This window comes from Calypte anna, chromosome 2 (genome assembly GCF_003957555.1).
Source record: "Calypte anna isolate BGI_N300 chromosome 2, bCalAnn1_v1.p, whole genome shotgun sequence".
NCBI classification, from domain to species: Eukaryota; Metazoa; Chordata; class Aves; order Apodiformes; family Trochilidae; genus Calypte; species Calypte anna.
Window position 1 is genome coordinate 79,301,849 of NC_044245.1, and position 25,155 is coordinate 79,327,003.

General features: G+C 47.4%; 1 protein-coding gene across 1 annotated transcript; it reads left to right on the top strand.

The window, feature by feature from the left end:
• Positions 1–470: 470 nt before the first annotated feature.
• On the top strand, positions 471–12,644 carry LOC103526323 (serine/threonine-protein kinase SBK2). The gene is given in 7 exon segments (XM_008491372.2): positions 471–509; positions 5,213–5,293; positions 5,296–5,358; positions 5,360–5,455; positions 10,334–10,517; positions 11,230–11,432; positions 11,716–12,644. Coding segments are annotated over 7 exon segments (1,236 nt in total). The 3' UTR covers positions 12,286–12,644.
• The last annotated feature ends 12,511 nt before the right edge of the window (positions 12,645–25,155 follow it).

The following is a 25,155-nucleotide window of genomic DNA, read 5'->3' on the forward strand; positions in this document are numbered from 1 at the left end:
AGTATGTAGTAAATCCCCCAGATAGTCTCCTAGCCTCTAGCAGTCTTAGACAGATGTTGCCTCTTTCTATTTAATTGTGCTTTTCCTCTGCAGCATCTCCATCCAGTTATTCCATGAAACCACATAATTGTTTATTACCCATGCTCTCCTGAGGCAAGGCATCCACAGCTGAAGGCCTGCTGCTTGAGGAAGCTTTGTGTTTGTTTTGGACCTGCCTCTAGTTCTTAGATCTTTTAAAGAGACAGTGAACAGTGATTTATTTTCATTTTTTTCCCCTCAAGGCTTTATTATGCCTATTTACTATACCTATTACAGCTTCTCTTCTCTGTAACCTTTTTTTCATAGAAGGTGGCTGTGTTGCTGGCAGAACAGAGCTCATGTCACTGGATATCTTTCAGAGAAAACTGGACAAGATGTTTTTTCCAGGAAACACCTTGGCTGAAGCAGCCCTGGGGTGGATGCTGGGAACCATGAACTGGCCTCAAGAGGGGCCTCCTTACAACGTGATGGTACAATGTCCAAGCCAGCACCAGAGCCCACCTAACACGTGTGCCCCAAATGTGGACCCACAAGCTCTTCCAGACCCCTGGCCATCCAGACCTATCAGAAAACAAGTGCTTCTTCTGACACCCCAGTGGGGGTGCATTTCTCTCCCAGTTTTGTGGATGGACCCAGGTGAAGCCCATGTTCAGTGAGACACCTACACTGGGGGCAATGTCCCAGCAGCAGCTGTCCTGGGAGATGGATGGTGGAACATGGTTTGCAGAGCACTGGCTGACTACCCCATGCAGATAAGGCTGTAGAAATGAGGTGAGGAGCAGAGGAGGGATCAGCCTTCCTTGGGAAGTGGGGTCATCCTTTGCCTTCCAGCCCATTGCTAGAGGCATCCCATTTCCCATGGGACCAGGAGCCCCATTTCAGCTGAGCTCTGGGTCTTTAGTCCCTGGTCTGTCTCCACCTCCTTCGTGGCTCTTCCTGGACATAGAAACTGTCTGGACTCTGACACTAAGAACTGACTTCCTGGCTTGGCCTCAGACCTGTCTGGCAATCACCAGACGGTGTCTGACAGTGGCTACCACCACTGGAAGTGACTCTGACCTACAGATCCACTTCTCAGAAGGGGCTCTGGTGCAGTTTAGGCCCAGCTGGTATCAACCAGGCCTCTGCTGACTCACCCTGCACTCCCCTCTGAGGGAGAGGGAGGAGAAAATCCACCTAAAAGCTCTTAAATTGAGACAACAGGGAGGTTTTCACTCCACAGCTACATGCAAGGGCAAAACCAGACAGACTCAGCATAAAAGAAAAAAAATTAATTTATCAGGAGAAAGAGAAAACACGACCACATCTTATTACCTTCCCCCCCACCCCTCCCTTCTTCCCAGAACGGATCCCTTCCCTGCTGCCTCCCCCTCAGAGCACAGGGGAGGGGCAGGGGGGGTTTAGGGTCAGTTCCCCACACGGTGTTTCTGCCGCTCCTTCCTCCTCAGGGGGAGGACTCCTCACGTTCTTCCCCTGCTCCAACGCGGGGTCCCTCTCCCGGGAGAGTCCTTCAGGAACCCCTGGGACACGAGTCCCTCCCACAGGTGCAGTCCCTCAGGCACAGACTGCTCCCGCCTGGGCTGCACACAGAGTCACGGCTGCTGCGGGAGCAGTCACCTCCTCTGCCACAGGGTCCTACGTGGCTGCAGATCCACATCTGCCCCACTATGGCCCTCCATGAGCTGCATAGGGGCTGCTCCACTATGCTCTTCCATGAACTGCAGGGGGGCAGCTGCCATCTACATCACAGATCGTGGCGGAAATCTCTGCTCGGGCACCTCCTCCCACTCCTTCCTCACTCACCTTGGTATCTCTGCTCTGGCATTGCTCTCATCACCTCCTCCTCGCCTCTGCAGGTCTTTTTTTTAAATTTTATTTTTTCCAGTGATGTTTTGCCTTTCTTGAATACGTTATTTGCAGAGATGTACCCAGCTTCCCATATCTGCTCAACCTTGGGCAGAGGCAGGGCCAGGATTTGAGCCAGTGGAGCTTGCAGAAACTTCTCACAGGAGCCACCCTTGTCCCCCTCTCCTCCTTTTCCTGCTTCCAAAACACCCCCTCACTAACCCAAGACAGCTTTCAACCTGCCTTATCACTCCCTGATGGTCTGGACTCTGGTGAATCCAGCTCCCAACCTTGGCCCTGCCCTGCTCCCATGATGTGGGACACTGTGGGACAAACCCCACCTGTTACCTCCCTTTTCTCCTGGCTCCCTGTCACTTAGGAGCAGTTGGCCCCTCTCTCTTCCTTGACAGAAGAAAGCTTTCCCAGAAAAACATGTTCTCCCTTCCTCACCATCCAAATCCTACTCTTCCCTTGCAAGTCCAGCCTTTTACCCTGCAAAGCCCCACCACAACCCTTCCAACCTGCCTCCAAGCCATGTATATCCCCAGCCAGCAAAGCCTGCTGTTATGGCACCATCTCACCAGGATAGGGTGGGTGCTGCAAGATGAGCTACCACCCAAAGGTCTCAGGTGTATCTATGCTTACAATTAAGTCATTGGGCTTCAGGGAGAAGGCTGATGTGCATTCTGGGTACTGGATATTGTCTGTTGTTTTAGGCTCTGGATGACAGGCTGGGAGAGATCACAACAGAAAAGCTTAAAAATATAGGTATTGTGTGTCCCTGTCCCTATGCTGGGGTGGAAGGCCACCATCCCAGTATTGCTCCAAGTCATTGGGACCAGTGCTTATTGATACCAATGTATCAGCGCTGCCTCTTGCAGCCACTCTGCACATAACACGCCCAGCAATGTGAAGAGAGGATGCTGAAGTGAGACTGGGCAGGGTATTTTGAAGCAGATATGGCCGTGAGTCAGTGACCAGAGGTCTCAGGTGTAAGGGGGGCTTGGCGGAAGCTGGGGAGTGTGGCTGAACAGCACTCCTGGGGAGCAGGGCCTGGGGTCAGCATGAGGGTGTTGTGTTAGCTGGCAGGCGAGGTGGGACATTGTATGGTACTGTCAGGAAGGCGGCCAGCAGATTCCTCAGTGATGGGGTAGCGCTGAATGACTTCAGAGCACAAATGGTCTGTGCAGCTGGTGGACTCCTCTGAGTACCCTGATTATGCTTAGGAGAGCTCAGGGCCCCAGCTTTCCATCCAGGAGGCAGCCGTAACACCCTGAAGATTGGCTTGCCTTGCCTGCTTACGGAGGCTGGAGGGGAGGAAAATGTTGGCAGCTCACAGAATTATTAATAAGAGAAATAGGAAAGCATTGGAGAAAGTCAAAGAGCTATTCCCACTCCAGAATGAGGCACAAGGCTGGTTCTAAAAAGGGCTGAGTGAAACTGAGTGCTGGAAATGAAGGGATCATGGCTACTCTGAAAAGCTGTTTATGGTCAGTTTGAATATATATAGATAACCTGAGTATTGCCATATGCTACAACATTAAAAGAGCAGTGCCATTGGGTTCAATGGCCCTATTTCAGCAGCTTTCTCTTACACATATCCTCACTGATTAGTCTCCTTACGGTCCATACAATTTGATTCAAAAGAGCACTCTCTTGGGTCCAAATGGGCATCAAATCTTCCATTGCCCTAGATGCTGTTGGTGCCTTCAGTAGTATGGAATAGAAACTAAAGAGCCATGTACAAACATCTTCACCCAGCTCACCTTCTCTGGCAGCCACCAATGTCATTATCCAGGGATATTGTAGAGAAAAGGGTTCACACTAAGGACAACAGCTGAGAAATAGTGCTGCTAGTGGTGTGTTGGAGCAGTCAGTCCCCTCAATGGCTCTTTAGGTAGTTGCTGGAGCCCTGTAGATTTCTCAGTTTCAACCATATATCTAATATTGTCTGAATCTGAGCACTCACTAACAGGAATTCAAACCAGATCCTTCAGAGCTGTGTGTACCTGAAGAACTGCTGCTGCTCTGATGGGAGTGAAATGGGCTGTTGTGTGTATGCCAAGAAAGGGGGATAAGAGAAGAGAAGGAAGGACTAAGGAGGTGTGGGAGAGTCATTCTTGACTAGTTCCCTTCACTGCAGCTGCTCTATCCCAGCTGTTCCACGTACAGTTTTCACTGCGATGTCTTTAAGACACCTGCTGCCACATCTGGCTATTGGGCATGTTCATGTTCCTTTATTTTCCTGTGTGCTGGCAACTCTGAGCCAGAATTGCAATGGGCAGGATATTTTTTATGCTAAACACAACAATAAATCAGAGGAGGAAAAGAATGCATTTTCATAAAGCATCAGAGGTATCATAGGCCATCCCCAATGCATTTGCTGTGCATCTGTGGTGGCAGTCCAGTGCCTCTTGCCTTAACGTTCCTATGTGGGGCAAAGTACTAAGTGACAATTCCTTGGTGTAATTCCCATACTTCAGGAGAGCAGACATTACAGTTCAGTTCTGTACCGAAGACCCAAAGTATTTGTGGTGATGGGAGGTGTTCTGCTGTCCTCTGTTACAGTGCCATTTACCTCTGTCCTCTCAGTTTTCCTCACCATACCGTGCCCTCAGAGGGCTCACAAAGGCTTATCAGATGCAGATAGTGGCAACTATCAGTACAGATACTGGCAAAAAGGAGGCATTGTCACTGCTGCACATATCACTGGTTCCAATATACAAGCTAACTCATCTCCTTGTGAACAGCCCCCTGTGCTTCAGAGCCCAGATCTAGGACCTACACGGTGTCAGCCTTCTCAGGGGTTGTTTTCCTCTCCACATTCAAGTGGAAGGAAGAGGGCTCTGATGCCGGAATATAATCTAGCTGGAGGTAGCACAAACAAGTGAAACACCTGCAAGTCAGTGTAGTTACTATTAGTGATGTCACCTTCTCTGTAATAGTTCTGGTGTGCGTTAGGAGCCTGACCCACTGGGCCCCATGAAGGGACCTTTGAAGCAGTCATGGTTTGTGCTTGGTCTCCAGTGTTCACTGGCTGGCACGTCTTCAGCTATTTGGTGGCCAAAAAGCAAGCACTGGCAGCCCATGGTCATTCTGAGCCCTTCCACCGTGACTGTACTCTTACTTGGCACAGTCCTGGATCAAGGACCCTGCGCCATCCCAGGAAGCTGCTTTGTTCCCTCAGCTGCCATGAGAACCCAAGCTGGAAGGAAGGGCTGAAAAGGGTGGGTCTGCCAAAAGCTCTCTGGGGCTTACGATGGTATGGCTAAAGCAGACACTACAATCCCACTCCCATCCCTGAAACACTTCCCCCTCTATAAACAAGGCAGATGGATATCTCCCCTCATCCCCCCCATTTCCTCTCTTTTTTCCTTCCCAGAGGTCACCTTCAGCAGGAGGCAGTGTGCCCCAAGGACCAGAGGCATGGGGAAGGGGCGGAGCGTCACGCCTATCCCTGTAATGCCTGGCAGCCCCCCCTGGCTGCTCAGCGCAGGCTGAACCCAGCCCGGAGGCTGCAGGAAGGGAAGGGAGGCAGCCCACGGCCATCAGTGCTGCACTGCTGGAGAAGGTGAGAAGCTTGATCCGGACAGGGAGGGAGTGCGGGAAGAGAAGTGCCAGCTGTGGGAGGATGAAGGAGATCAGCAAGGACCGTAAAAAGGGGACCCACTCCTCACAAACTGGCTTAGAGAGTCCAGCATAGCGTAGAGGCACAAGGTGGAGTGTATCCATTCCCCACCTCTGGCTCATGGTGGGCTTCTTAGGTGGCTCTGTCCCAGAAAACAGTTTCGTGTTTGGTTGTGTCCAGTGGGATGGTGCCGTGGTACAGCTGGCTGGTTGGGAGGAGGGTGTGATCTGGCTTGGTCCCTGCGTGATTACTGCTGATTTGTGTCGGAGGAGGTTGCTGCTCAGAGATTGTGGTGTACTGCTTGCTGGGGAGAGGCATAGGGGTTGTCCTCGGGGAGGCTACAAGGTGTTTCTGCACATGAAGAACTGTACACAGTTCTGCTAAGGGCACAGGCGTGTGGTTCTCCCCAGTGACATTAAACACTAGCCTGCTAACCAGTTTCAGAGAGAAGCTCATAAATCTTATCAGCAACAAGGCCAGAAACGAACACTGTGACAATCTGTTCTGACTCCTTGCCTGTATTAAACATGGTTTGCACCAGAGGGGGGAAAAAAGTGTCTTTCTTGACTTCACGGTTCCAGAGACAGAAGGGTATTCTGCCATATTTATTGATGATATTTTTGTGAGCAAATATCCTTCTTCACAAAATCTGCACCACAAATGAGATCTGAAAATACCTCATTTCACCTTTAGCTATTCGTATTGGTTTTATTAGAATGCGTTTACTTAATTGGGAAATCTCTCTTCAGTGAAATTCTAGTACCCACAAAGGTACAAACAGATGACAGGGTCATTTCTTCACTCTCTGATAAGCTAAAAAGTCTGCATCTCTGAAAGTTTCTCCTGTACTTGTCAGCCCTGTTGTCATTCTCATGGTTGGTTCTTCTCAGGTTCTTTTTCTATCAGACTGTGGACACCAGCACTGGCTTGCTGAACTGTGGTCTCACCGATACCATTGAAAAGACAGAAAACATCCAATAGCTAGTTCAGTTGACCCATCCATCAGCTGGCCTCAAGAGGAACTAAGGAATTTTGCCCTAGAGAAACCAGGATTTCACATCAGGATATTTTTAACATTTAAAAAAAAAAAAAAAAAAAAAAAAAAAAAAAAGAAAAAAAAGAAAAAAAAGAAAGAAAAGAAAAAAAAGAAAGATAAAAGTCGATGAAGAATGCAAAGGAGAGCAAATGGAAGGAATAAATTTCTAATAAAAATACAAAATCCACTGCGGCATGGTATTCTCAGTTCCAGCTCAAAAGTCATTAGCAGGTGGCCAGCTTCTCAGAAATACAGCTTTCCTAACTCAGCTGATTTTCAGAGATGAAATTTCAGACTGTCTCAGGGCATCTGTATGTAGAAAGCTTTGCAGAAACTAGAGTTCACTGTAAAAAGCACATCATCTCAGAACAGATCTCTTCTTTTTTTACAACCTGTCTTAGTCTATGTAAAGCTGAATGGATGTATTGATTTTTTTTGTTTGTTTTCAGTGAAGCTTATTTTCTTAATTTAGCATCTGGAAAATGCTAGTTTACCTCTCACTGCTAATGTTTCCTGTATCTGATACTTATTGGGCATTCTCTTCAGCCGCATGAATGCAAATGTGCAGTCTGCAAAATCAGTAAACATTGTACCATTCCTCTCTTAGATTTGTATCTGTTTGCAGACTTTTCCTAGTGCAGCTCTGTATCATCTTACATACTAAAGCCTGCAGAGGAAGTGGGGCTGTACCACATCTGGGTTTACACAGTGCCAATTTTATCTAAAAAGCAGCATGATGAACTTAGATGTGTCTGATTAATAAGATATTTCATAATTTTTTTCTGTTGCTCAATGCCAGCCTAAACTCCTGACTTCTGGTTGTCTGGAACACTTCTGCATGTGTGTACGTACATGTGCTAGTTATATCAATGGGTTATCTACTCGAACCCATTTTGTGTCATTTGCAAAATTTTCTGGATGATTCTTCTAGATAAATCGACACAGGTAGAAGTATTATAGCAGAGTCAGGATTTAACAAAAATAATTGTTTAGGTAGAGAACACCAATAAAATACAGTCATTTCTAATACGCAGGACTTATATTTTAGCCCATTAAAAATGGCTTACTGATTTTGACCAGGGCCAGGACAAATTTGTGCAGATAACTTTCAGGGAATGATCAGTGAATGGGAGGCTTTTGGCAGGTGCTGTACAAACCAGGCTGAGAACACCCCTGGACTCCCACCACTGCTATAGAGAGAGGTTCATAGGAAACCCCTTCAGGAAGGGTCCTTACACAGCCCCCAGAAGAAATGAAAGCAGTAAACAGTACCACCAAGCAACCTGAATTACTTGATATACTAAGTCAATTTGAGCAAAATGTGCTTTATTAAAGGCTGTGCAAAAGTATTCAGGTAGAAATAAGGGAGGCAACACCCAGAAGGGGTGGAGGACGAGGCTCCAAGGAGATCTTATTGTAGCCTTCCAGTATCTGAAGGGGGCCTACAAGAATGCTGGTGAGGGAATTTTCAGGATGTCAGGTAGTGATAGAACTTGGGGCAATGGATTCAAACTAGAGGGGCATAGATTTAGACTGGAAGTTAGGAGGAAGTTCTTCACCATGAGGGTGGTGAGACATTGGAACAGGTTGCCCAGAGAGGTGATGGAAACTCCATCCCTGGAAGTTTTTAAGGCCAGGCTGGATGGGGCTCTGAGCAACCTGATCTAGTGGGAGGTGTCCCTGCCCAAGGCAGGGAGGTTGGAACTAGATGATCTTAAAGTACCCTTTCAACCCTGAAAATTCTATGATTTCTGTGATTCTAATTTGCTAACAAGAAATATGACCATGAATTTGGTATAGGAGAAACACTGTCTCACTAAAGAGATGTTTTGATATTTTTTTCACAAATACAAATCTAATGTGTTCTGCACAAGACAAGCTGACATCTCTCCTGTTGTTCCACTCCCTATTTAGAGTGGCTTAAGCCTATCTAGTATTAAGGGGAGGTCCTGGTCTTTCAAAGATCCAGTACATTTTAAGTTTTTTTTTTCTATATGCCTAGCTAGGACCCTTTAAAAGCTCTTTGTTTTAACACCAGTTTGAAAATACTGGTGCCAGAGTGGTTCTGTTTACGTTCATTGCATTTCGTGGTGCCCTTGCTGTGTGGAATGTCACAAGCTGTGTTGACTGGGCAGCACAGAGGAGGACATCAAAGCAACATCTTTAAAATAGTTTCCAAACTGCCTTTCCCTGTGAGTTTCTCCCTAGCCTACCATTCATTCCCTCCCCTCCTCACACTTGCTCGTTGTTAAACTCCCTACTGACTGTAGTAAGTTTGCTGTCGGCTCTCACACAGCCAAAGCCTGTGTAGAAAAGTAGGGCCAAGTACTTAGTACTTCTGAATTGGGTAAGATTTAGTAGTGCAGTCTAGGAGAGAAAGGAAGGGAAAATAAGGAGGACTCTCCCACAAGTAGTACTAGTCTTCTATACAAACCCAGATGTTTTAGTAGTTTTCCTAGGTTTAGAAAATTCTGTTGCTAAATTACTAGATTATTATGACCAGACTTAGCAGCAGAAGTGGTTGAAAGTTGAAGGAACTGTGATAAGCAGAGATCGACCAATGTAAAAACTAAAGGAAAAGGCTTAATTCTTTCCATTGACATTCAAATTGCCAGGATGCCATCTTCCTTTTTAGCAACATGAGGTCCTATTCCCTCCCACAGAATGTGTTACACAAGGCAGAATATTTCATGGGAAGAGCTACTGAGTTTGTAGCTGCAGGGGTTTTACACTTGAGTTCTTTCTCACTGGACACTGTAGAGGACACGTACAAGAATGCTACTACTCTCAGGCTCTTGGGTTGCACCCTGGGCTGTGTGAGGCAATGTGCTACCAGCAGGTGGAGGGAGGGGATCTTTCCTCTCTATTTAGGGTTAGTGAGGCCACACCAGGAGTAGTGGGTCCAGGTCTGGGCTCCTCAAAAAGATGTGGACATACTGGAACAAATCCCGGCTCTGAAGATTGAAAGACATTGGAGCCTCTCTCGTATGAGGAGAGGTTAAGAGTTCTGGGGCTTCTTTAGTTTCAAGAGGTGAAGGCTTAAGAGGATCATCTTATCAGTGTGTATAAATACCTGTAAAAAAGACACAGAATGTTCTTAAAGCAAGAGGCAGTAGGCCTGAAACACAGGCTTTCTATTTAAGCATAAAGAAAAAAAAAACTTTTTACCAGAAAGATCATGAAACATTGAGCAACTTTTTGTTTAGTTTACCTTTCTCTGAGCAGGAGGCTGCACTATATGATCTCTAAAGGTACCTTCTGAGCTTAACCATACTGTGACCCTGGTTCTGTGTGCCAGGAGGGGCTTTCAGGAACAGGGAGGTAGTCAGAGGGAGAGTTCTTCAAAGGCTGCCTTGTGGCTGGCTGGGAAGACTGAAAAAAACATTTCTCTGAAATGGGTCTGAAACAGCCAGCTCGAGACCTGGAAGGCCAAACTTCAGTACAGTTGACACAGAAAGGTGATCTAGGTCTTTTGAATGAGAGGCCCCAGGAAGTACAATTAGAGCGTCAAGCACCTCTCTGGAGGTTTTTTTCTAAACAGAAGTGCTTAGAGGGCTGAAGAAGGTTCCCTCCAATACAGAGACTATTTATATGATGAAGAGCTTTGCCCAGAGGTGTGCTGTATAAAATCCCAAGCTCAAATCTAACACAACTGTTAGGGTGCTCAGGCTCCAAGTGGCAGAAGTATCCCCTCCTATGGCATGCTTTGTGTGGTGTGTCCAGTCTGCTTTCCTCTCTCTGTGCATGTTGAGGTGTTGCTGACTCAGGCTATGGTGTTTCTGCAGCACTCAGCAATGGCCAAGAGCTCAGCTGCACCTGTGTCAGTGGCACCCACTGTCCTGGAAGAGCTCCTGGAAATCACAGCTCAGAGCCTGGTGCGCACTGAGGTGGCCGAGCACTATGAGGTTATTCGGGAGCTGGGAAGGGGCAAATATGGACATGTGATGCTAGTGACCCACAGGCAGAGAGGTAAGGAGCTGACTGCACCCTATGAGCTACTGTGCCTTGCCTCCTCTCCATCACCAGGGTGCTGGGTGGGCTGGTGGCTCTGTGGGGCTGGGCACCACATATGAGTGGAGGGGCCTCAGAGAGACAGGCAGGACAGGGATCTCCCCATCCAGGGACCATCCCGACAGGCCATAACATCAGGCAAGGTTCTAGTGATGAGGCAGGTCCAAGGTCAATCCACAAGTCAGGATCAATAGGGTTCATGGCTAGGCACCAGCATGGATCACTGGAAACCAGCACTCCCACTACACTGCTTGGGCAGGAAGGGAAGCCCCAAGCCTAGGTTCAGATGTTTCCCTTAGGTCCGTGGACAAAGGGTGTGAGTGGAGGTCCTGGGCATGGTTGGCAAAGGCCATTAAGGCCTCTGTGTGCCCACAGGCCCATGACACTACTCTTCCCCAGAAGTCTCAGCTCAAACTGATGAGCCCACATAGCCTGAATTTCCCTTGCTCTGCCCAGTGCTCCTGTGCACTCACCGACTGGCTCAAAACTCCCACCAGGGGCAGTTCCTGCTCCCAGATCTGGTGTCCACAGGATGTGTTCACACAAACTTCAGGCTGGAGACCTCCCTATGTCTACGAGTGTCTGCAGTCATGGCTGGCTCTGCTCTTGCTCTGCCTGGCCTCGCTGTGGTGACTTTCAGAGGGGTCTAACCCAGTCTCCCCTTCCCCAGGGACTCCTATGGCTCTCAAGCTGCTACCCAAAGCCAGTACCAAGCTGCACACCTTCCTGTATGAGTATTGTGTGGCACTCTCCCTCGCCACCCACCCTGCCATCATCAGCATGTTTGGAATTGCCATCGAGTCCAGCCAGTACTATGGCTTCCTCTATGAAGCAGCACTGCACAAAGACCTCATCTCTATTATCAAGCCCCGGGTGAGTGATGCTGCAAAGCCATGGGGACTGGGACTGTAGTGTTTGGCCCTTGGGCAGGCTGGCTGGGTCAGAAGGAGGGAGGGAGCGAAAGGGAGGAAGGGAGGAGGTGAAGTCAGTGGGCTGTGGGTCTCTCTGGGGACTACAGTGCCGAAGCAGCTTCAGCCTTGCAAGACCAGAAACACAAGGGTCTTTTTCCCCGGGGCAGAGTATGCAGGTGAGCCCATCTGCCAGGGCTGCCAAGGCATCCTGCTGGTGCCATATCACTGTCTCCCTCCCTGTGCAGGACGGGATCCCCGAGGCGGCCGCCAAGCAGTGTGCCAAGCAGCTGGTGAGCGCGCTGGAGTTCATCCACAGCCGAGGGCTGGTGTACCGTGACGTGAAGCCTGAGAACGTGCTGCTTTTCGATCCCGAGTGCCGGCTCATCAAGCTGACTGACTTTGGGCTCACACGGCCCAAAGGTACCAAGCTTAAGCTGGTGGCTGGGGTAATCCCTTACACTGCCCCAGAGCTGAGCAACACCGCCGATGCCCAAGGGGTGCCTATCGATGCCAGCATGGACGCCTGGGCCTTTGGTGTGCTTCTTTTCTGCCTGCTGACTGGCTACTTCCCCTGGGAGCAGAGCCTGCCGGATGACCCTTTTTTTGAGGACTTTATGCTGTGGCAGGAGACTGGCTTGGAGAAGGACCTGCCCCGCCACTGGAAACGCCTGACAGCTGAGGCTGCCCTGATGCTGAGGAACCTGCTGGCCCTGGATCCAGCCAAACGCAGCCCTGTCAGTGGGGCATTGCACTATGTGGACTTCCCTTGGAGGCTGGAGGACAGGCAGAATGAAGAGGCTGTGGTGAAGCCTTAGAGCCTGCCTCCCATGAGGGGAGGGAAGAGGGCCTCACCCTGCAAGGGGCTTTGGGGTCCAGGGCACCATGGTGGTGTGGGTGTGAGAGGCCATGTTGACCCAGAGGGCAACTTTTGTGCAGCATTCTCCCTGCTGCTGTGGAGCCAGGCTCCTTCCCCGGCTGATGGTCCTCACTCCATGGCTCAGTGCTGTCCTGTGTCCCCTCCTTGTGCTTCCTTGGGGCTTGAAAATGTGTTCTTCCTCTTGGAAATGACTGTTCATGTGTGAAACACTCACCTTCTTAGCCACTGGGACTCCAGGGTGTTTTCTAGGGGCTGCTTTGTCTCTAAGTAGAACATAATATATATCTTTTGTTTCTATATGTGACTCTCACTCCCTCATAATAAAATGCCTGTGAGGGGGGGGGATGTTTGCTGTGGCAGAGCAGAGACATGACAGAGCCTATGGCCATCTCGGCACAACTTTGCAACCAACACAATTTCACACAACCAGGGGCAACCCCTGGATGCTGCCTGAGCCTCCACTAGGACCCCTGCAGTATGGCTTCAGGCCGGTGGGGTGGAGGTGCTGGGAAGCCCCTAGAATGTGGCTGTGGGTGGTAGCTGAGGACTGATGATGGCATTGAGAAGGTGGTGGGAGCCATGGATGTGGGAGAAAACCACAGGGAGTCACATATTTTAACCTGCCCACTGCCACGCATGTTTTCCCATTTCCTTGTGTTCACAACCAGGTGATAGGTGGGCTCTTCTGTGTGGAGGCTTGTTAGCAGCAGGAGTCCCAGTGTCAGTTTGCACAGGAGTCCCCCTCTAGTTCCCATCACTCAGAAAAATGGCCTTTTGCAAACACTGATGGCCCGGCTGAAGCACAAATCACCCTTTTACCTCCTCAAGTGGCTTAGGTGCAAGTGGAAAGATGAGCTTCCTGCCATTAATGTCCCCATGTATGATTCAGCTGAGAAGACAGTGAACTATGAGGGTCGTCATCCTGGGTATTACGGTGAAAAGCTAACAGAGGAGCTGTAACCAGAGGCTGCATAACTTCATCCATATGAATAACCCCAGAAAAACTTCCCTAGTGATACCCCCAGCAGTCTTACATGGTTGCCTTGCTCGTGCTCATCATCCTCCTTCAGACTGACTACTCCCTCCTCATGGAAGTATCCCCTCCACAAGCATCCCCTACCTCTTCTTCCCTTCTATTCTCCTGAATCCTCCAGCCCCAAAAAATACCATTTCTAACACCAGCACAGGCAACACAGTCCCTTGTACTGCCTTCATATCCTAAGGGAATATCCTTCATGCTCTTTTAGATGCCTAGTTTCTCCTCTAGAAGATCTTCTGTCTCCCATTTCCTACCTCAAGTTTAAACTACCTCAAGTTGACCCTATCTCAAGTTTAACCTGTCTCAAATGTGTCTCTCAGTGACACACCTCTCCTAATCCCTTTTTGTCCTTCTAGGTGCACATTTTTATCCTGGAAAGAGGTGGCAAGGAGAGAGCTAGAGGTTAGAAGCTATTCTTATTTTACTGCCTCTTTCCAGTCTCCAGGATTATGTTGTTAGTAATCACTCCAGCTATTAACCTTATCCTATTACTGGAAACATCCCTAGCTCAGTTTCCACTCTTGGTGGCTTCCGAAAATCCACTGTTCCAGCACCATATTTTCTAGCATCTCAGCTTTTCTTTCATGTCAGATCCTTACCTGCACACACTCTTCTGTGGTTCTCCAACCTTCAGCTCACTTTACCCAGCTTCTTCTCACCCACTCAAATTTTAACATTGCTTACCTTCTCCACATCCCCTTTCTACTACCCATCACCTCTTAAAAACTTATCATTCATTCCTCTCTCAGCACTATGACCCTCATGCTACATCTTTTGCACTTTTCCTGCTCCCTACATCACTTATAACTGACTGGTGACTTGCTTACAGCTCCCCAACCTTTCTTATCAAGCAGCATCATGCTTACCCTGTCCAAGATAGTTTTCTTCTGCCTTCTTCCATCTCTTAGAATCTTTCATTACCCAAAAGACATAATAAAGGCCTCTCAACTCTGGCCCACTGAGATCTGGCTATAATGATTTTTGGATTACTGTAGGAATAGTAGGAGAATGTTAGAGTACCAACACAGTTCCTGTATTTAAATTAGAAAAGCCCTAAGACAAATGGATCTGTAGGATAGGTAGGTAGCAACTATTTAATGCAAAATGTCCCACGAGGATCAGCTAAGGACTTTGGGTTTATTTAGTCTGGAGAACAGGAGGCTGAGGGGGCAACCTTTGTGCTCTCTACAGCTTCCTGAGGAGGGCAAAAGGGGAGGAAGGTGCTGAGCCACAGAATCAATCACAGAATCACAGAGGAAGGGACCGCAAAAGGTCATGGAGTCCAACCCCTCTCCCAGAGCAGGGTCACCTACAGCAGATCACACAGAAACATGTCCAGGTGGGTTTTAAATGTCTCCAGAGAAGGAGACTCCACAAACTCCCTGGGCAGCCTGTGCCAGTGCTCTGTCACCTTCACAGTGAAAACGTTTTTCCTTACATTTATGTGGAACCTCCCATGCTCAAACTTGTACCCATTGCCCCTTGTCCTGAGCTCTTCTCCCCAAGGTCCAGTGATAGAACATGTGGGAATGGTTCAAAGCTGCACCAGGGGAAGTTCATATTGGAAGTTAGGAAACATTTTTTTACTGAGAAGGTGTCAAACTGGAACAGGCTTCCTAGAGAGCTGTCTGATGCCCCAAGCCTGTCAGTGTTTAAAAAGCATTTGAACAATGCCCTTAACAACATGCTTTAACTTTTGGTAAGTCAGTTGGACTAGAGGATTGTTATTGGTCTCTCCTCTCCTCTCCTCTCCTCTCCTCTCCTCTCCTCTCCTCTCCTCTCCTCTCCTCTCCTCTCCTCTCCTCTCCTCTCCTCTCCTCTCCTCTCCTCTCCTCTCCTCTCCTCTCCTCTCCTCCTCTCCTCTCCTCTCCTCTCCTCTCCTCTCCTCTCCTCTCCTCTCCTCTCCTCTCCTCTCCTCTCCTCTCCTCTCCTCTCCTCTCCTCTCCTCTCCTCTCCTCTCCTCTCCTCTCCTCTCCTCTCCTCTCCTCTCCTCTCCTCTCCTCTTTCTCATCAATGTGTATAAACAACAAATGGGAGGGTTTTAAAAGGATGGAGCAAGTCTTCTCAGTGGTATTGGGTGATAGAACAGGAGGCAATGTGCACTAATTGACATGCAGGAAATTCCATTTAAAACGTAAGAAAAATGGTTTTGTGGTGATGGTGGCCAGACATTGGAACATCGGTTGTGATGTCTTCATCTTTGGAGATATTAAAAAGCTGATTGGGCAAGGCCTTGGTCAACCTTAGTTGTCTCTGTTTTGATCAGGAGACTACTCAGTCTCCAGAGGTCATGTCCAGCGTCAACCATGCTGTGATTCTGTGACATTTTTCATTCTGAGGATATTCTCTGTTGCAGCTGGAGATGTGTGGGGCTCCTAGCATCTCTGCTTTGGAACTGCTTAGCATGGAATACAGTGGTTTCAGAAGAGCTGAGCACAAGATACAAAACTGGCTTGACACATAAGGTTTAGCAAGATTTTAGAGTTTATTACAAATTAAAGGAAACCTGAACTGGTGGAACACTGGCATCTTTGGGGAAACAGATCAAACTGTCTGATTGCATCAGGACTAATGCTGGTATTTTTTGCAGAAGAAAATCATGCCAGTGAGGATCAGAAATTTGGTTCTCCCTGACAAAGATAACATGACAGTGGCAATGACCAGGATTGTTTCTCCTTCTCCTTTACCACAGAGCCTTGAGACTTTATCAGATGTGGTTTCTGCTGCCAGAAAGTTGTGTGATCTGTAGATAAGTGACTAAATCAGCACTGTGATTGCTTTGAGCATGTGATGGTGGTGCAGACAGGGTTACGAGGGAGAAAGTTCAGCAGTGAGCACAGTGGCAAAAGCCCTGCCCTGGGCTCTTTTTCTCAGAGTCTTAATCATAATTGCAATTGGATTTCTTAAATCAATAAATAAACAGACCTGTTGAATCCTATCCCCAGGGGGTCTGAAAAAAGATCTGCTTGTCCCCATCATCCCCTCAGCAGCTGCTGGGAGAGGCTGAATGGAACAGAGCTGTGTGTGAACATGCTGGCCCTTTGCATACAGAGATTCTGGCTGCAGGAGGGCTGGCCAGGTGCCCGGCACCATAAAGGGCAACATTTCAGCTAATGTAGGCACATGGAATGGGGTGGATCTGGTGTCATGCCTAAGGAGGGATCAGGTGGTTCCAAAGGGGAGGGAAAGGCACAGCACTTTACTCCTCTTCAGGATGGAATGAAGAGATAAATTGGGTAATTAGAGCTTGCCACACTCTGTTAGTTTTGGCTGCAGCAGCTGTGGTCCAAGATAGTGTGAATCCAGACCCTAGTGCCCTGATCCTTCCAGCACACTACATGCATATGCTTGGATTATGGATCCCATGGCTTTTGGTAGGACATGAGGTCTATCTTTCTGCATCCCATGTGCAACTCCCTGTGGTTTCTGCTTCCTCTTGACTGCATTACACACTCCACATGGCTCCTGAAGAGTGATATTTAGAAGCAGCCTGGGAAATGGGATGCTGACCGGATCCTGAAGGGTGTAAGGAGAATATGGGCCAGCATTTTTGCCTTGCAGGGGCAGAGTGACAAGTTCATTAAGTGGGCAGATCCTTTAATCATAACACTCCTTCCAGTTAGGAAGTGTTGGTAGGAAGAAGTGAAAGCTGTTTGCTGGACAGAGATGTGAAAATGCAGGCAAATATGAAAGTGATTACCCCAAGTCATGGTAATGGTGAAACAGGGCCACAGGTGAGTCATCTCAGAATTAAAATGTTGATTGTTGCGGACAGTGCTTGAGCAAATTATTTGGGCTAACCATAGGTGAGCAATGTCCTCAACATGTAGATCATGTGCTGCTGGCTGGACTCAGGACATAAAAGGGAGGGTGGGGCCAGGTTGGACAGGGGTAAATATAATCTTCTCCTCCTCCTACAAGAAGACCGATGAAAGTCGGTTTATTGGACTGGCTGACCCAGTGACCAAAGGCAGGGCAGAGGTCCAGCCTTCAGGACTTCTCCATTAGGCTTGTGTCAGCATTTCTAGAAGCTTGCATCATATAGTCCTCCTTTTGCCTTGTCAAGTCTGACACAGCATTACTTCCATCTCTTTCCACTGTTGGTGTCATCACTGGAATGGTGGTTGAAGTTTCAGCAAAGGAATAATTCTCCATATTACCCAGAGTTCCCTTGTAGCCTTGTCTCCTGAACAAGGCTGCATGCTGACCATCTGGTGTGACCCTTCCTGTTCAAAACACAGATGTCAGGTGTTGAGAGCTCAGAGGGACTGAACACAAGATCACAAAAGTGAGTGGGGAAAATATCTCAGTCCAGGGAACATGATAGGGCAGATGCAAGGCAGCAAAGTGCCTGTGCCTGCCTTCTCCCATGCTGCCTCTTCTTGAGCTTTGAGTTTCATTTCAAAGACAAGAGGGCCAAAGCTTTGAAGAAAACCATAAAATATAACTGTTCTGAGCAGCTATTCTTGTGAGCACAGGAATGGAAAGAGACAATAGGTGGGGGGTAAAGATGGTGAGAATTTGCTACCTTTCATTCTTACTCATGTAGGGGGGCACATTGGTGACAACTGCAGCCCAGTTGTGTCTTCCAGAGGTGCCTGTGGCTGAGGAGCCATGAGAAGTCACAAAGCCGTGTATTCACACCAAAGGACAAAGAGCTACAGGATTGAAAGTGTCTGGTTCCTGATTGAGAAGCATTCAATGGCTCATAGAGCATCATCTGTGAGCCTTTCCCCCCCCCTCTCTCTGGTAACCCTAACTGGAGTTTCATGAACCAGAGGGAAATGCCTTAGACAAAGAGATCCAAGGAACTGCCTTGGTGTTTTCAATATCCTGTACCTTGGATTGCACAGTACCTTGCTACCCATACTATAATTTTAGTTCTCCTTGTTCTGCATTGGGCTATTCTGTGACAGTGCTGACCACAAGAAGAGGACTGACCACTACAAAATCTCATAGCAATTCTCCAGTGTCCTAGACATCGGTACTTATAACGCATCCAAGGTCTGACAGCCAGCCACATCAGCCAACAGTCTGGGTTTGCCCATAAAAAGGCCTGCCTGTTGCTGTGGGTGTGTTTGGTTTCTTTCCTTGGCTGCCAGGCAGCTGGGCATGTTTATAAGCCTTGTGCCCTAGCCCAGCTTTTTGTGAGAGAGGGAGGAAGGGGAATTTGGCCTGATCCAGGGTGCTGACAGAAGGTGGTCACACTTGTCACATGGACTAATTGCATATTTAACCCTTCTTTGCTGTTTACAAGCTGCCCGCCAAGAAGGACTGGTGTCTCTGGTTGGCTCCTGTGTGTCAGAGTGGAACACAGGTCCTCTGCTCCCATGCTGGGCCCTGATAAACACCTTCTGTGTGCTAACTCTGAGTGCAGCTTCCACCTGAGCTTTGCTGACAGATTTCTTGCAGCACAGTGAGAAAGACAATCCTTGACAGAACAGATTTTTTAAGTAAAGGAGGTGTGTAGAAGAAACACCTCATAATTTGTGATACACCTTTATATTAAGTGATAAAACAGTCTGGATTTTAGCTGGTATCTGATGTCTAGCTTTATAGAGCTGACTTCAGGCAAAGTGGTCCTGTTACTATCATGAAAGGCTGCTGAGAAGCCTGCAAACAGTTGCTTGAACTGACTGTCCTTGTCCCCAGCACTGCTTTGTGTCTGCTTCAGACACAGAACCTCTGCCTGTTTATCTTCCCTTCCACTGGCTGAGAAGGAGATGGAAGAAGAGCAAGGAGAGCAATGTGTAGGTGCTGCCTGACATCCACTGAGTCTGCTCTCACCAAAGCCAGTTAGGGAAAAAGAGGCACCTTTCACATCCCCTTGTTCTGCCATTAACAGTCCTTGCAGCTGGCACTCTGCTTTGAGAAATTATTTCATTTGCCTCTTCAGGACAGTAAATCTTGCAAAAGTGGCTAAATCCAGAGCTAACTCATAATTTTTCCTTCTGCAGAGCATCTTCTGCTTTAACTTGCACCACTCTCTGAAGCTATTGGATAACTTCTGACTGCTCAGCCCTCTTGGTTGGAACCAAAACACATTTATTTCCTTTTATGATATGCTAAGCCCTGTGTCATCGAAAGATCAGTTTCCCAAGGATCATGGGTGTGGATTTGCTTATATACCCATACTCCCTGAAACTAAGGAAAATGAGCAGTTGGTAAACCACCCCACTTTTTAACTGGTCAATTCAGATTGACTGCAGGAATTCCACTATGCACCAGATTTATGTGATGGATCTGACCACAAACAGAAAAAAGACTGTCCTAACCCAAGCTGATGGTTGGACTTGAAGATCTTAGAGATCCTGTCCAACCTTAATGAGTCTGTGATTCCTAGCATCTGCTTACGTCCACATGAGCATCATGGAAGCATGGCTGTTGTATTTGTACAATGCTCAAGGGTATAAATTAGCCTAGCTGGATGGTGAGAGCTACCCCATGTCTATCAGGCTTTGGTGACATTACAGTGCTCATGCTGCTATGGATTAATATCCCTCACTCTGAAGAAAGGAACTTACCAGGGACTTCTTTCCTCCTTCTGGGAGGAAAGGATCTTCCTTGTGTGGTACTGTTTTTGATCTCTCCCTTTCTTGCTCTTTGCTCCCTCTCTTTCTCACTCCTTCAGCTATGTTTCTGTGTCACTTACACATCTGGTATTCCACCTTCAGGGGAGTCTTCCTGCTGCAAAAGTATCCCTTGATACAAAGCCTTGGAAGATGATGGCTGTCAAAAATGAATATTCCATGTTCTGTGTACAACTCAGTGTCTCCTTTCACTTGCCTGGGAGAGTGGTACCGCTCTCACTCCTGACTCCTTTGAATCAGTTCATTTCCTTGCACCCCTGATGTGGGGAGCTGTAGCAAGAAGAGGCAGGCACTTAGATCCTCATGTTCCTCTGCTCATAGTACTTCAGAGGAGACTGTAGCACCTTTATGCCACCAGGACTGTTTACCACTCATCTAGAGTGATAAAATACTTGCACAAAAAGCAGCTGCTAGTTTGGTATTGCTGGTAGCTGGGTAGGAGTGGACTTCAGCAGGCAGGCTGAGGGATTTCTATTCCAAGCACAGTTTAGGGCAGAGGGTAAACCAGACCATCTGGTGGTTCTCTGCATATCTTTGAAGGTAACCATTGCCAATCTCTGTTTGATTTTACTGTTGCTGGGCTACCCCAGGAACTACTTAACCAGATGGTCTCTTCTGTACTGCTCCATAATGGAAACCTGGAGATTAAGGGGAAGGTTCAATAGGTAGTGATTTGGGCCTGTCCCTGAGGAGCCTGCTACCCTCCCACTGGTTCCTGGCTGCACAAGGACATGTGCGAGGAATTGGATAGGGCTGGCAGAGACATGGCTGTAACAAAATGCCCCTGTCCTTTCCTTTTCTTTCGTCACTGCAAGACAGAGATGAGTTTATGGCATGCACCATGCGAGGGCTGCCAGGTGGCACTGACCAAAGGAATGATGAGACCTCAATAGGGGAAGATGACTGGCTGCCCACTCTCAAGAATCAGGTTGGTTTAATAAGTGAAAACCTCACTGATGAGAAATTGGAACACAGAACGAAGTCCTGAGCTGTAATTCAGATCACCCAGTAGGTAGGTAGGAGCTGGAAACCGTATTTGGTCTCCTTAACCAGTGGACACATCACTGCTCTCCCGGAGTAGGGGAAGAATCTGAAGCCCTAACCCTGGGTTCTCATTTTCCTTTCCACCCCTTCACTTCTAAGAATTAGCTCCCACCCTTGGACTTCAGCTTGGGACTATATTCTCTGAAACAAAAGCCTTGATTTCCTTCTATCTTGTCTTCAGTTTACAGTTCCCTGGACTTCTTGCTCTGCCTGCATTGCAGTCATCATCATTTTCCTATTGTGTGTGCCAACATTCCACTGCCCTCAGAGGTTAGAACCAATATTTCTTGTCTGCTGTCACTACAATGTGATTTCAGCCAACATATGAAGAGTTTCAATAGGGCTTTCTGTGCTTAACCACCTCAGTCCAGCAGCAGGCTGTAGCCCTCCTCAGAATCTGTCAATAAGCTACCTGGCATTAGTCTCTCTCCATAATGTAATGAGCAGCACAGCTCTGGAGGACAATTCCTTTAGTCCCTAAGCAGTACTTACAAACAGTTTGATCAGTGCTGTATCAGAAGCCCCCAGAAGTCCCTGGGATAGCCATATTATCCACCCAGGATGTTAATCTAGCCACTGCAGTTGTTCTGGGCACAGCAGGATGTGCCTGGTGGGGTCTCCAAGGTGCCCAAAATTCCCATCTGGAGACTCCTGCTGCAATTAGTGAAAACCTGAATTATGAAGGTGGCTAGGAGTTCAGCTGATTGTTTGATCTCGAGTTGGTCCCCTGCTCACAAACCAGTCCACTGCCTCACCTATGCAGCTGAGTATCCCAGGAGTTCCTGGACCCCTAGGGGAACTCGTGGTTTAAAGTATGCTCAGTGTGGATAGAGACAGAGTCCTGCCACTCAGCTACACCAAAGTTATAGCTCTAAGACAAACCTTAATTTCATAAATGCAACTTAAATTCTGTATCTCCTGCTAAAGACCAAATCTTCATGAAAGAATGACACGAGAGTGTAAGTTGATCTCATTGAAAGACATTAACCTTTTGATGTAGCTTCAATCAGGATATTTGTCTGCATGGCCCCATACAGTACTTCCACAGAAACAAAATGTTTGGGGCATTGCAGTTGCTGAAGCTGCATTCCCAGTGAAAGAAAGGCACCTAAACAAATACCTCTCTGTTTGGTCAAAACAGTTTCCTCTCAACAGCTCCAGTAGCTCCTTTCTGGGTCACTTAATGATTCATTTCTCTTGTCTTGGTTAAAATAGGCCGGTCTACAATCTTGCAGTTTGGATCTCACATCAGCAATGAAAGTGCATACATCACCACAACCCACATAGGCTCTAAATTACTAATGATGAGAAAAGCAGGGGCAATAATGCTTGCATGGACCCAGGTCCTGTTTCCAGTGTTCCCTGTTTCTGACATAGCTGCATTTTGCCAAGATTTGATACAATTTTTGCTTTGCTTCGTGTGGGTATTGGGACTGTTTTTAGCTTGCCAGAGGAAGATAGATGTGAAGAATTTATTTACATGTTAGAATTATGCAGGGGAGAGTAGCAGGCCAGGACAAACGCTCAGGTTGGATTAGATTGGATTTCACATCCTTGCTTGTAAATTTTCAGCTTGTCCTTCAGGTCTGAGAACAATGGCATGGGGAAATCACTATTTTTCCCCTGGGTAATCTTGGTAAGATAATGGTAATGAAAAAAGAAAGATAAATAGTAAACTCTTTACTAGATGTGAGAAACCTTTCCTTACCAAGAGCAAAATTAGACCACTTCCAAGGCAGGGTCACTTTAGAATGGATAGTGTTCAGCTCCCTTTTCTGACCCTTCCCCTTTATTCTGGGGTCTCATGGGATGCTGAGAGAAATTTCCATGCTCATTCACAAAGCTTGTTGCTTTCAAAATCTAATAGCCTCAGCTTTATTGCCTCTGTGATTTAAACATGCATTTATTTCTGTGATAAATCTGTTCACAATTTAATTGCCAGACCATTCTGTTGCAATTACGAACCAAAAGCTACAAACTGTCAGTGTGTAGACAAGGGAAGAGTTTATGTAGACACATATTGCTCAAGTTAAAAGAATAAAACCTACCTTTCAATATGGTTTGACAGGCAAGCACCAAGACATTAGACATGTCTGGGCAGTCACTAAAGAAGATAATGCCTTGCCTGTGTCCCGGGGTTGAAAAGAAGCATTTAAGAACAGAAAATCTGCCAATACCAATACATTCCTTGAGACAGATTTCTCAGCTTCAGAGCTGGGGAATCGGGAATCAATTGGACTGTCTTCACATTCCCACTTTTTCTTCCCTTATAGTGCTGTTGAGTAGACTAATGACTGGGGAACATCTATGAACAAGTCCCTGAGGAAGGGCCTTATAGCTTCTCAAATTCATTTTTTCAGGCTTGCAGCTTCGCCATGAGATTCAGTGATGCTGGTATGCAGAGAGAGGATAAATATGCACATTTTGTGTCCGTGAGTAAGCCATATACAAGATAAAATCAACATGCATGTGTTAGGGGCTGGTAGACTTTGGCAGTATGTAAAGGATTACCTTCATACCCTTTCTGTATGCATGCTCCTCATGGAGCACAGGCTGGATGTGCACTGTTACTCATCATTCAGGTCCTGTCTTCCACGGATATCCTGGCACACAGACCAGAAGCCAACAGCACCAGGTCTCTGATTTGGACAATTAAGTAACCAGAGTCACTGAATTACCCTTTCAGTGTACTTGACAAGATCTCTACTCTCTCATCTGTGGTACTACTTTAACCCTCAGAGGGTGCTAGCCTGTCTTCCTTGAATGACCTGGAGCAGAGCCTACAGCTCAGGGTTGGAGGTAAAGATTATAACTCACATCACTGCCTCTTCAGCTGGGGTGTGTGAAAGTCCTGTCCCCATTCTCCTCATCCACAATTTTTTTAAGCAAAATGGGATCTGCTTTTTGCAATGCCTTAAAAGAACTATATAACTACAAGGATTCTCATCACCACATCCCAGTCGCTTGGATGCTCACATTGCTGTGTTGCAGTTGCTGAAGCTTCCAGTGCTGGGAGCGCACCAAGGATTGAAACATCCATACTAACCAAGCCCTGCCTGAGGAATCCAGATTTGTCTGAGACTTCGTAACATGACCTGTTTTCCACCAGCTCTAAATTTCTCACTCCAGAAATGAGTTTCATCTTCTCCCATGCTTAGCTTCAGCCAAGGAATGAAATCACTGCTGAACATCCACTGAACTTTGTTGTCCCCGTTAGTTTCTGCACTTCTACTCAAAAGCAATAGCACACAGTACTCAGCTTTGAAAGAGGCACAGCTCTGCTTATGTTCTCTCCTTTTTCTTAACAAGCAGGAGCTGGAGGGTACATACTTTTTGTATTAGCAGAAGAGAAGAAATTGTAGCAAACTTTCTCTTCCAAAGCAGAGGAGACAAAGCTGTGATGACCTGTCCATCTCCTGAGCATTCACAGGGCTCCAGCATGAGGGAGCAAGAGACCCTGATCCAGAGCCTGAGGAGTCAGAGGTGGAGCTCCCGTGGGATTTGTAGCAGTAGCTTTTCTTAGGGAGTGAGTCAGTGTTGCTGAAAAGGGAGGCAGCGTGACAAGTATTAAAAAGATGTGCCATCACAACCTTGTGCCAAAGTTACTCAGCAAAGGATCTCTCCTAAATGGGTTTTCAGTCATTTCAGACACTCCACTGCTTCCCCCAACACTCACCACACATCACCTTCTGTCCCTCCAAGTTCATTCCCAGTCACTAGTACTCACATTTACTTAACCTTAACTACTAGTGCTGCAGTTAAATCAAAGGCAATGTTGGAAACGTGCCTCTCCCAGCCTTTGGCCTTCTTCCAATTCCAAGAGGTGTGTTAATGAGAAGACCTGATGTCTAAATGTCTAGTGAAGGCCCTTGCCAGCCAGCACAGTAGCTGGATGTGAAAAACAGGAAACCAGCTCGTGTCAGCTCAGAACAAGACTCAAATTCAAAGATCAACAGAGCACAGGGAGAGTCAGTGACCACCTGGGGTCAACACATCAAGAGATGGTTCAAAGGTCCCTAGAGAAGCAATGTGTTCACTGGAAAATCCAGCTAAGTGTCAGAACCCTCAGCTGTGGGCCATGGGGACGCATAGCTGGCAGCAGAGGAGTCGGTGATGTACACATGGGAGAAAGGTC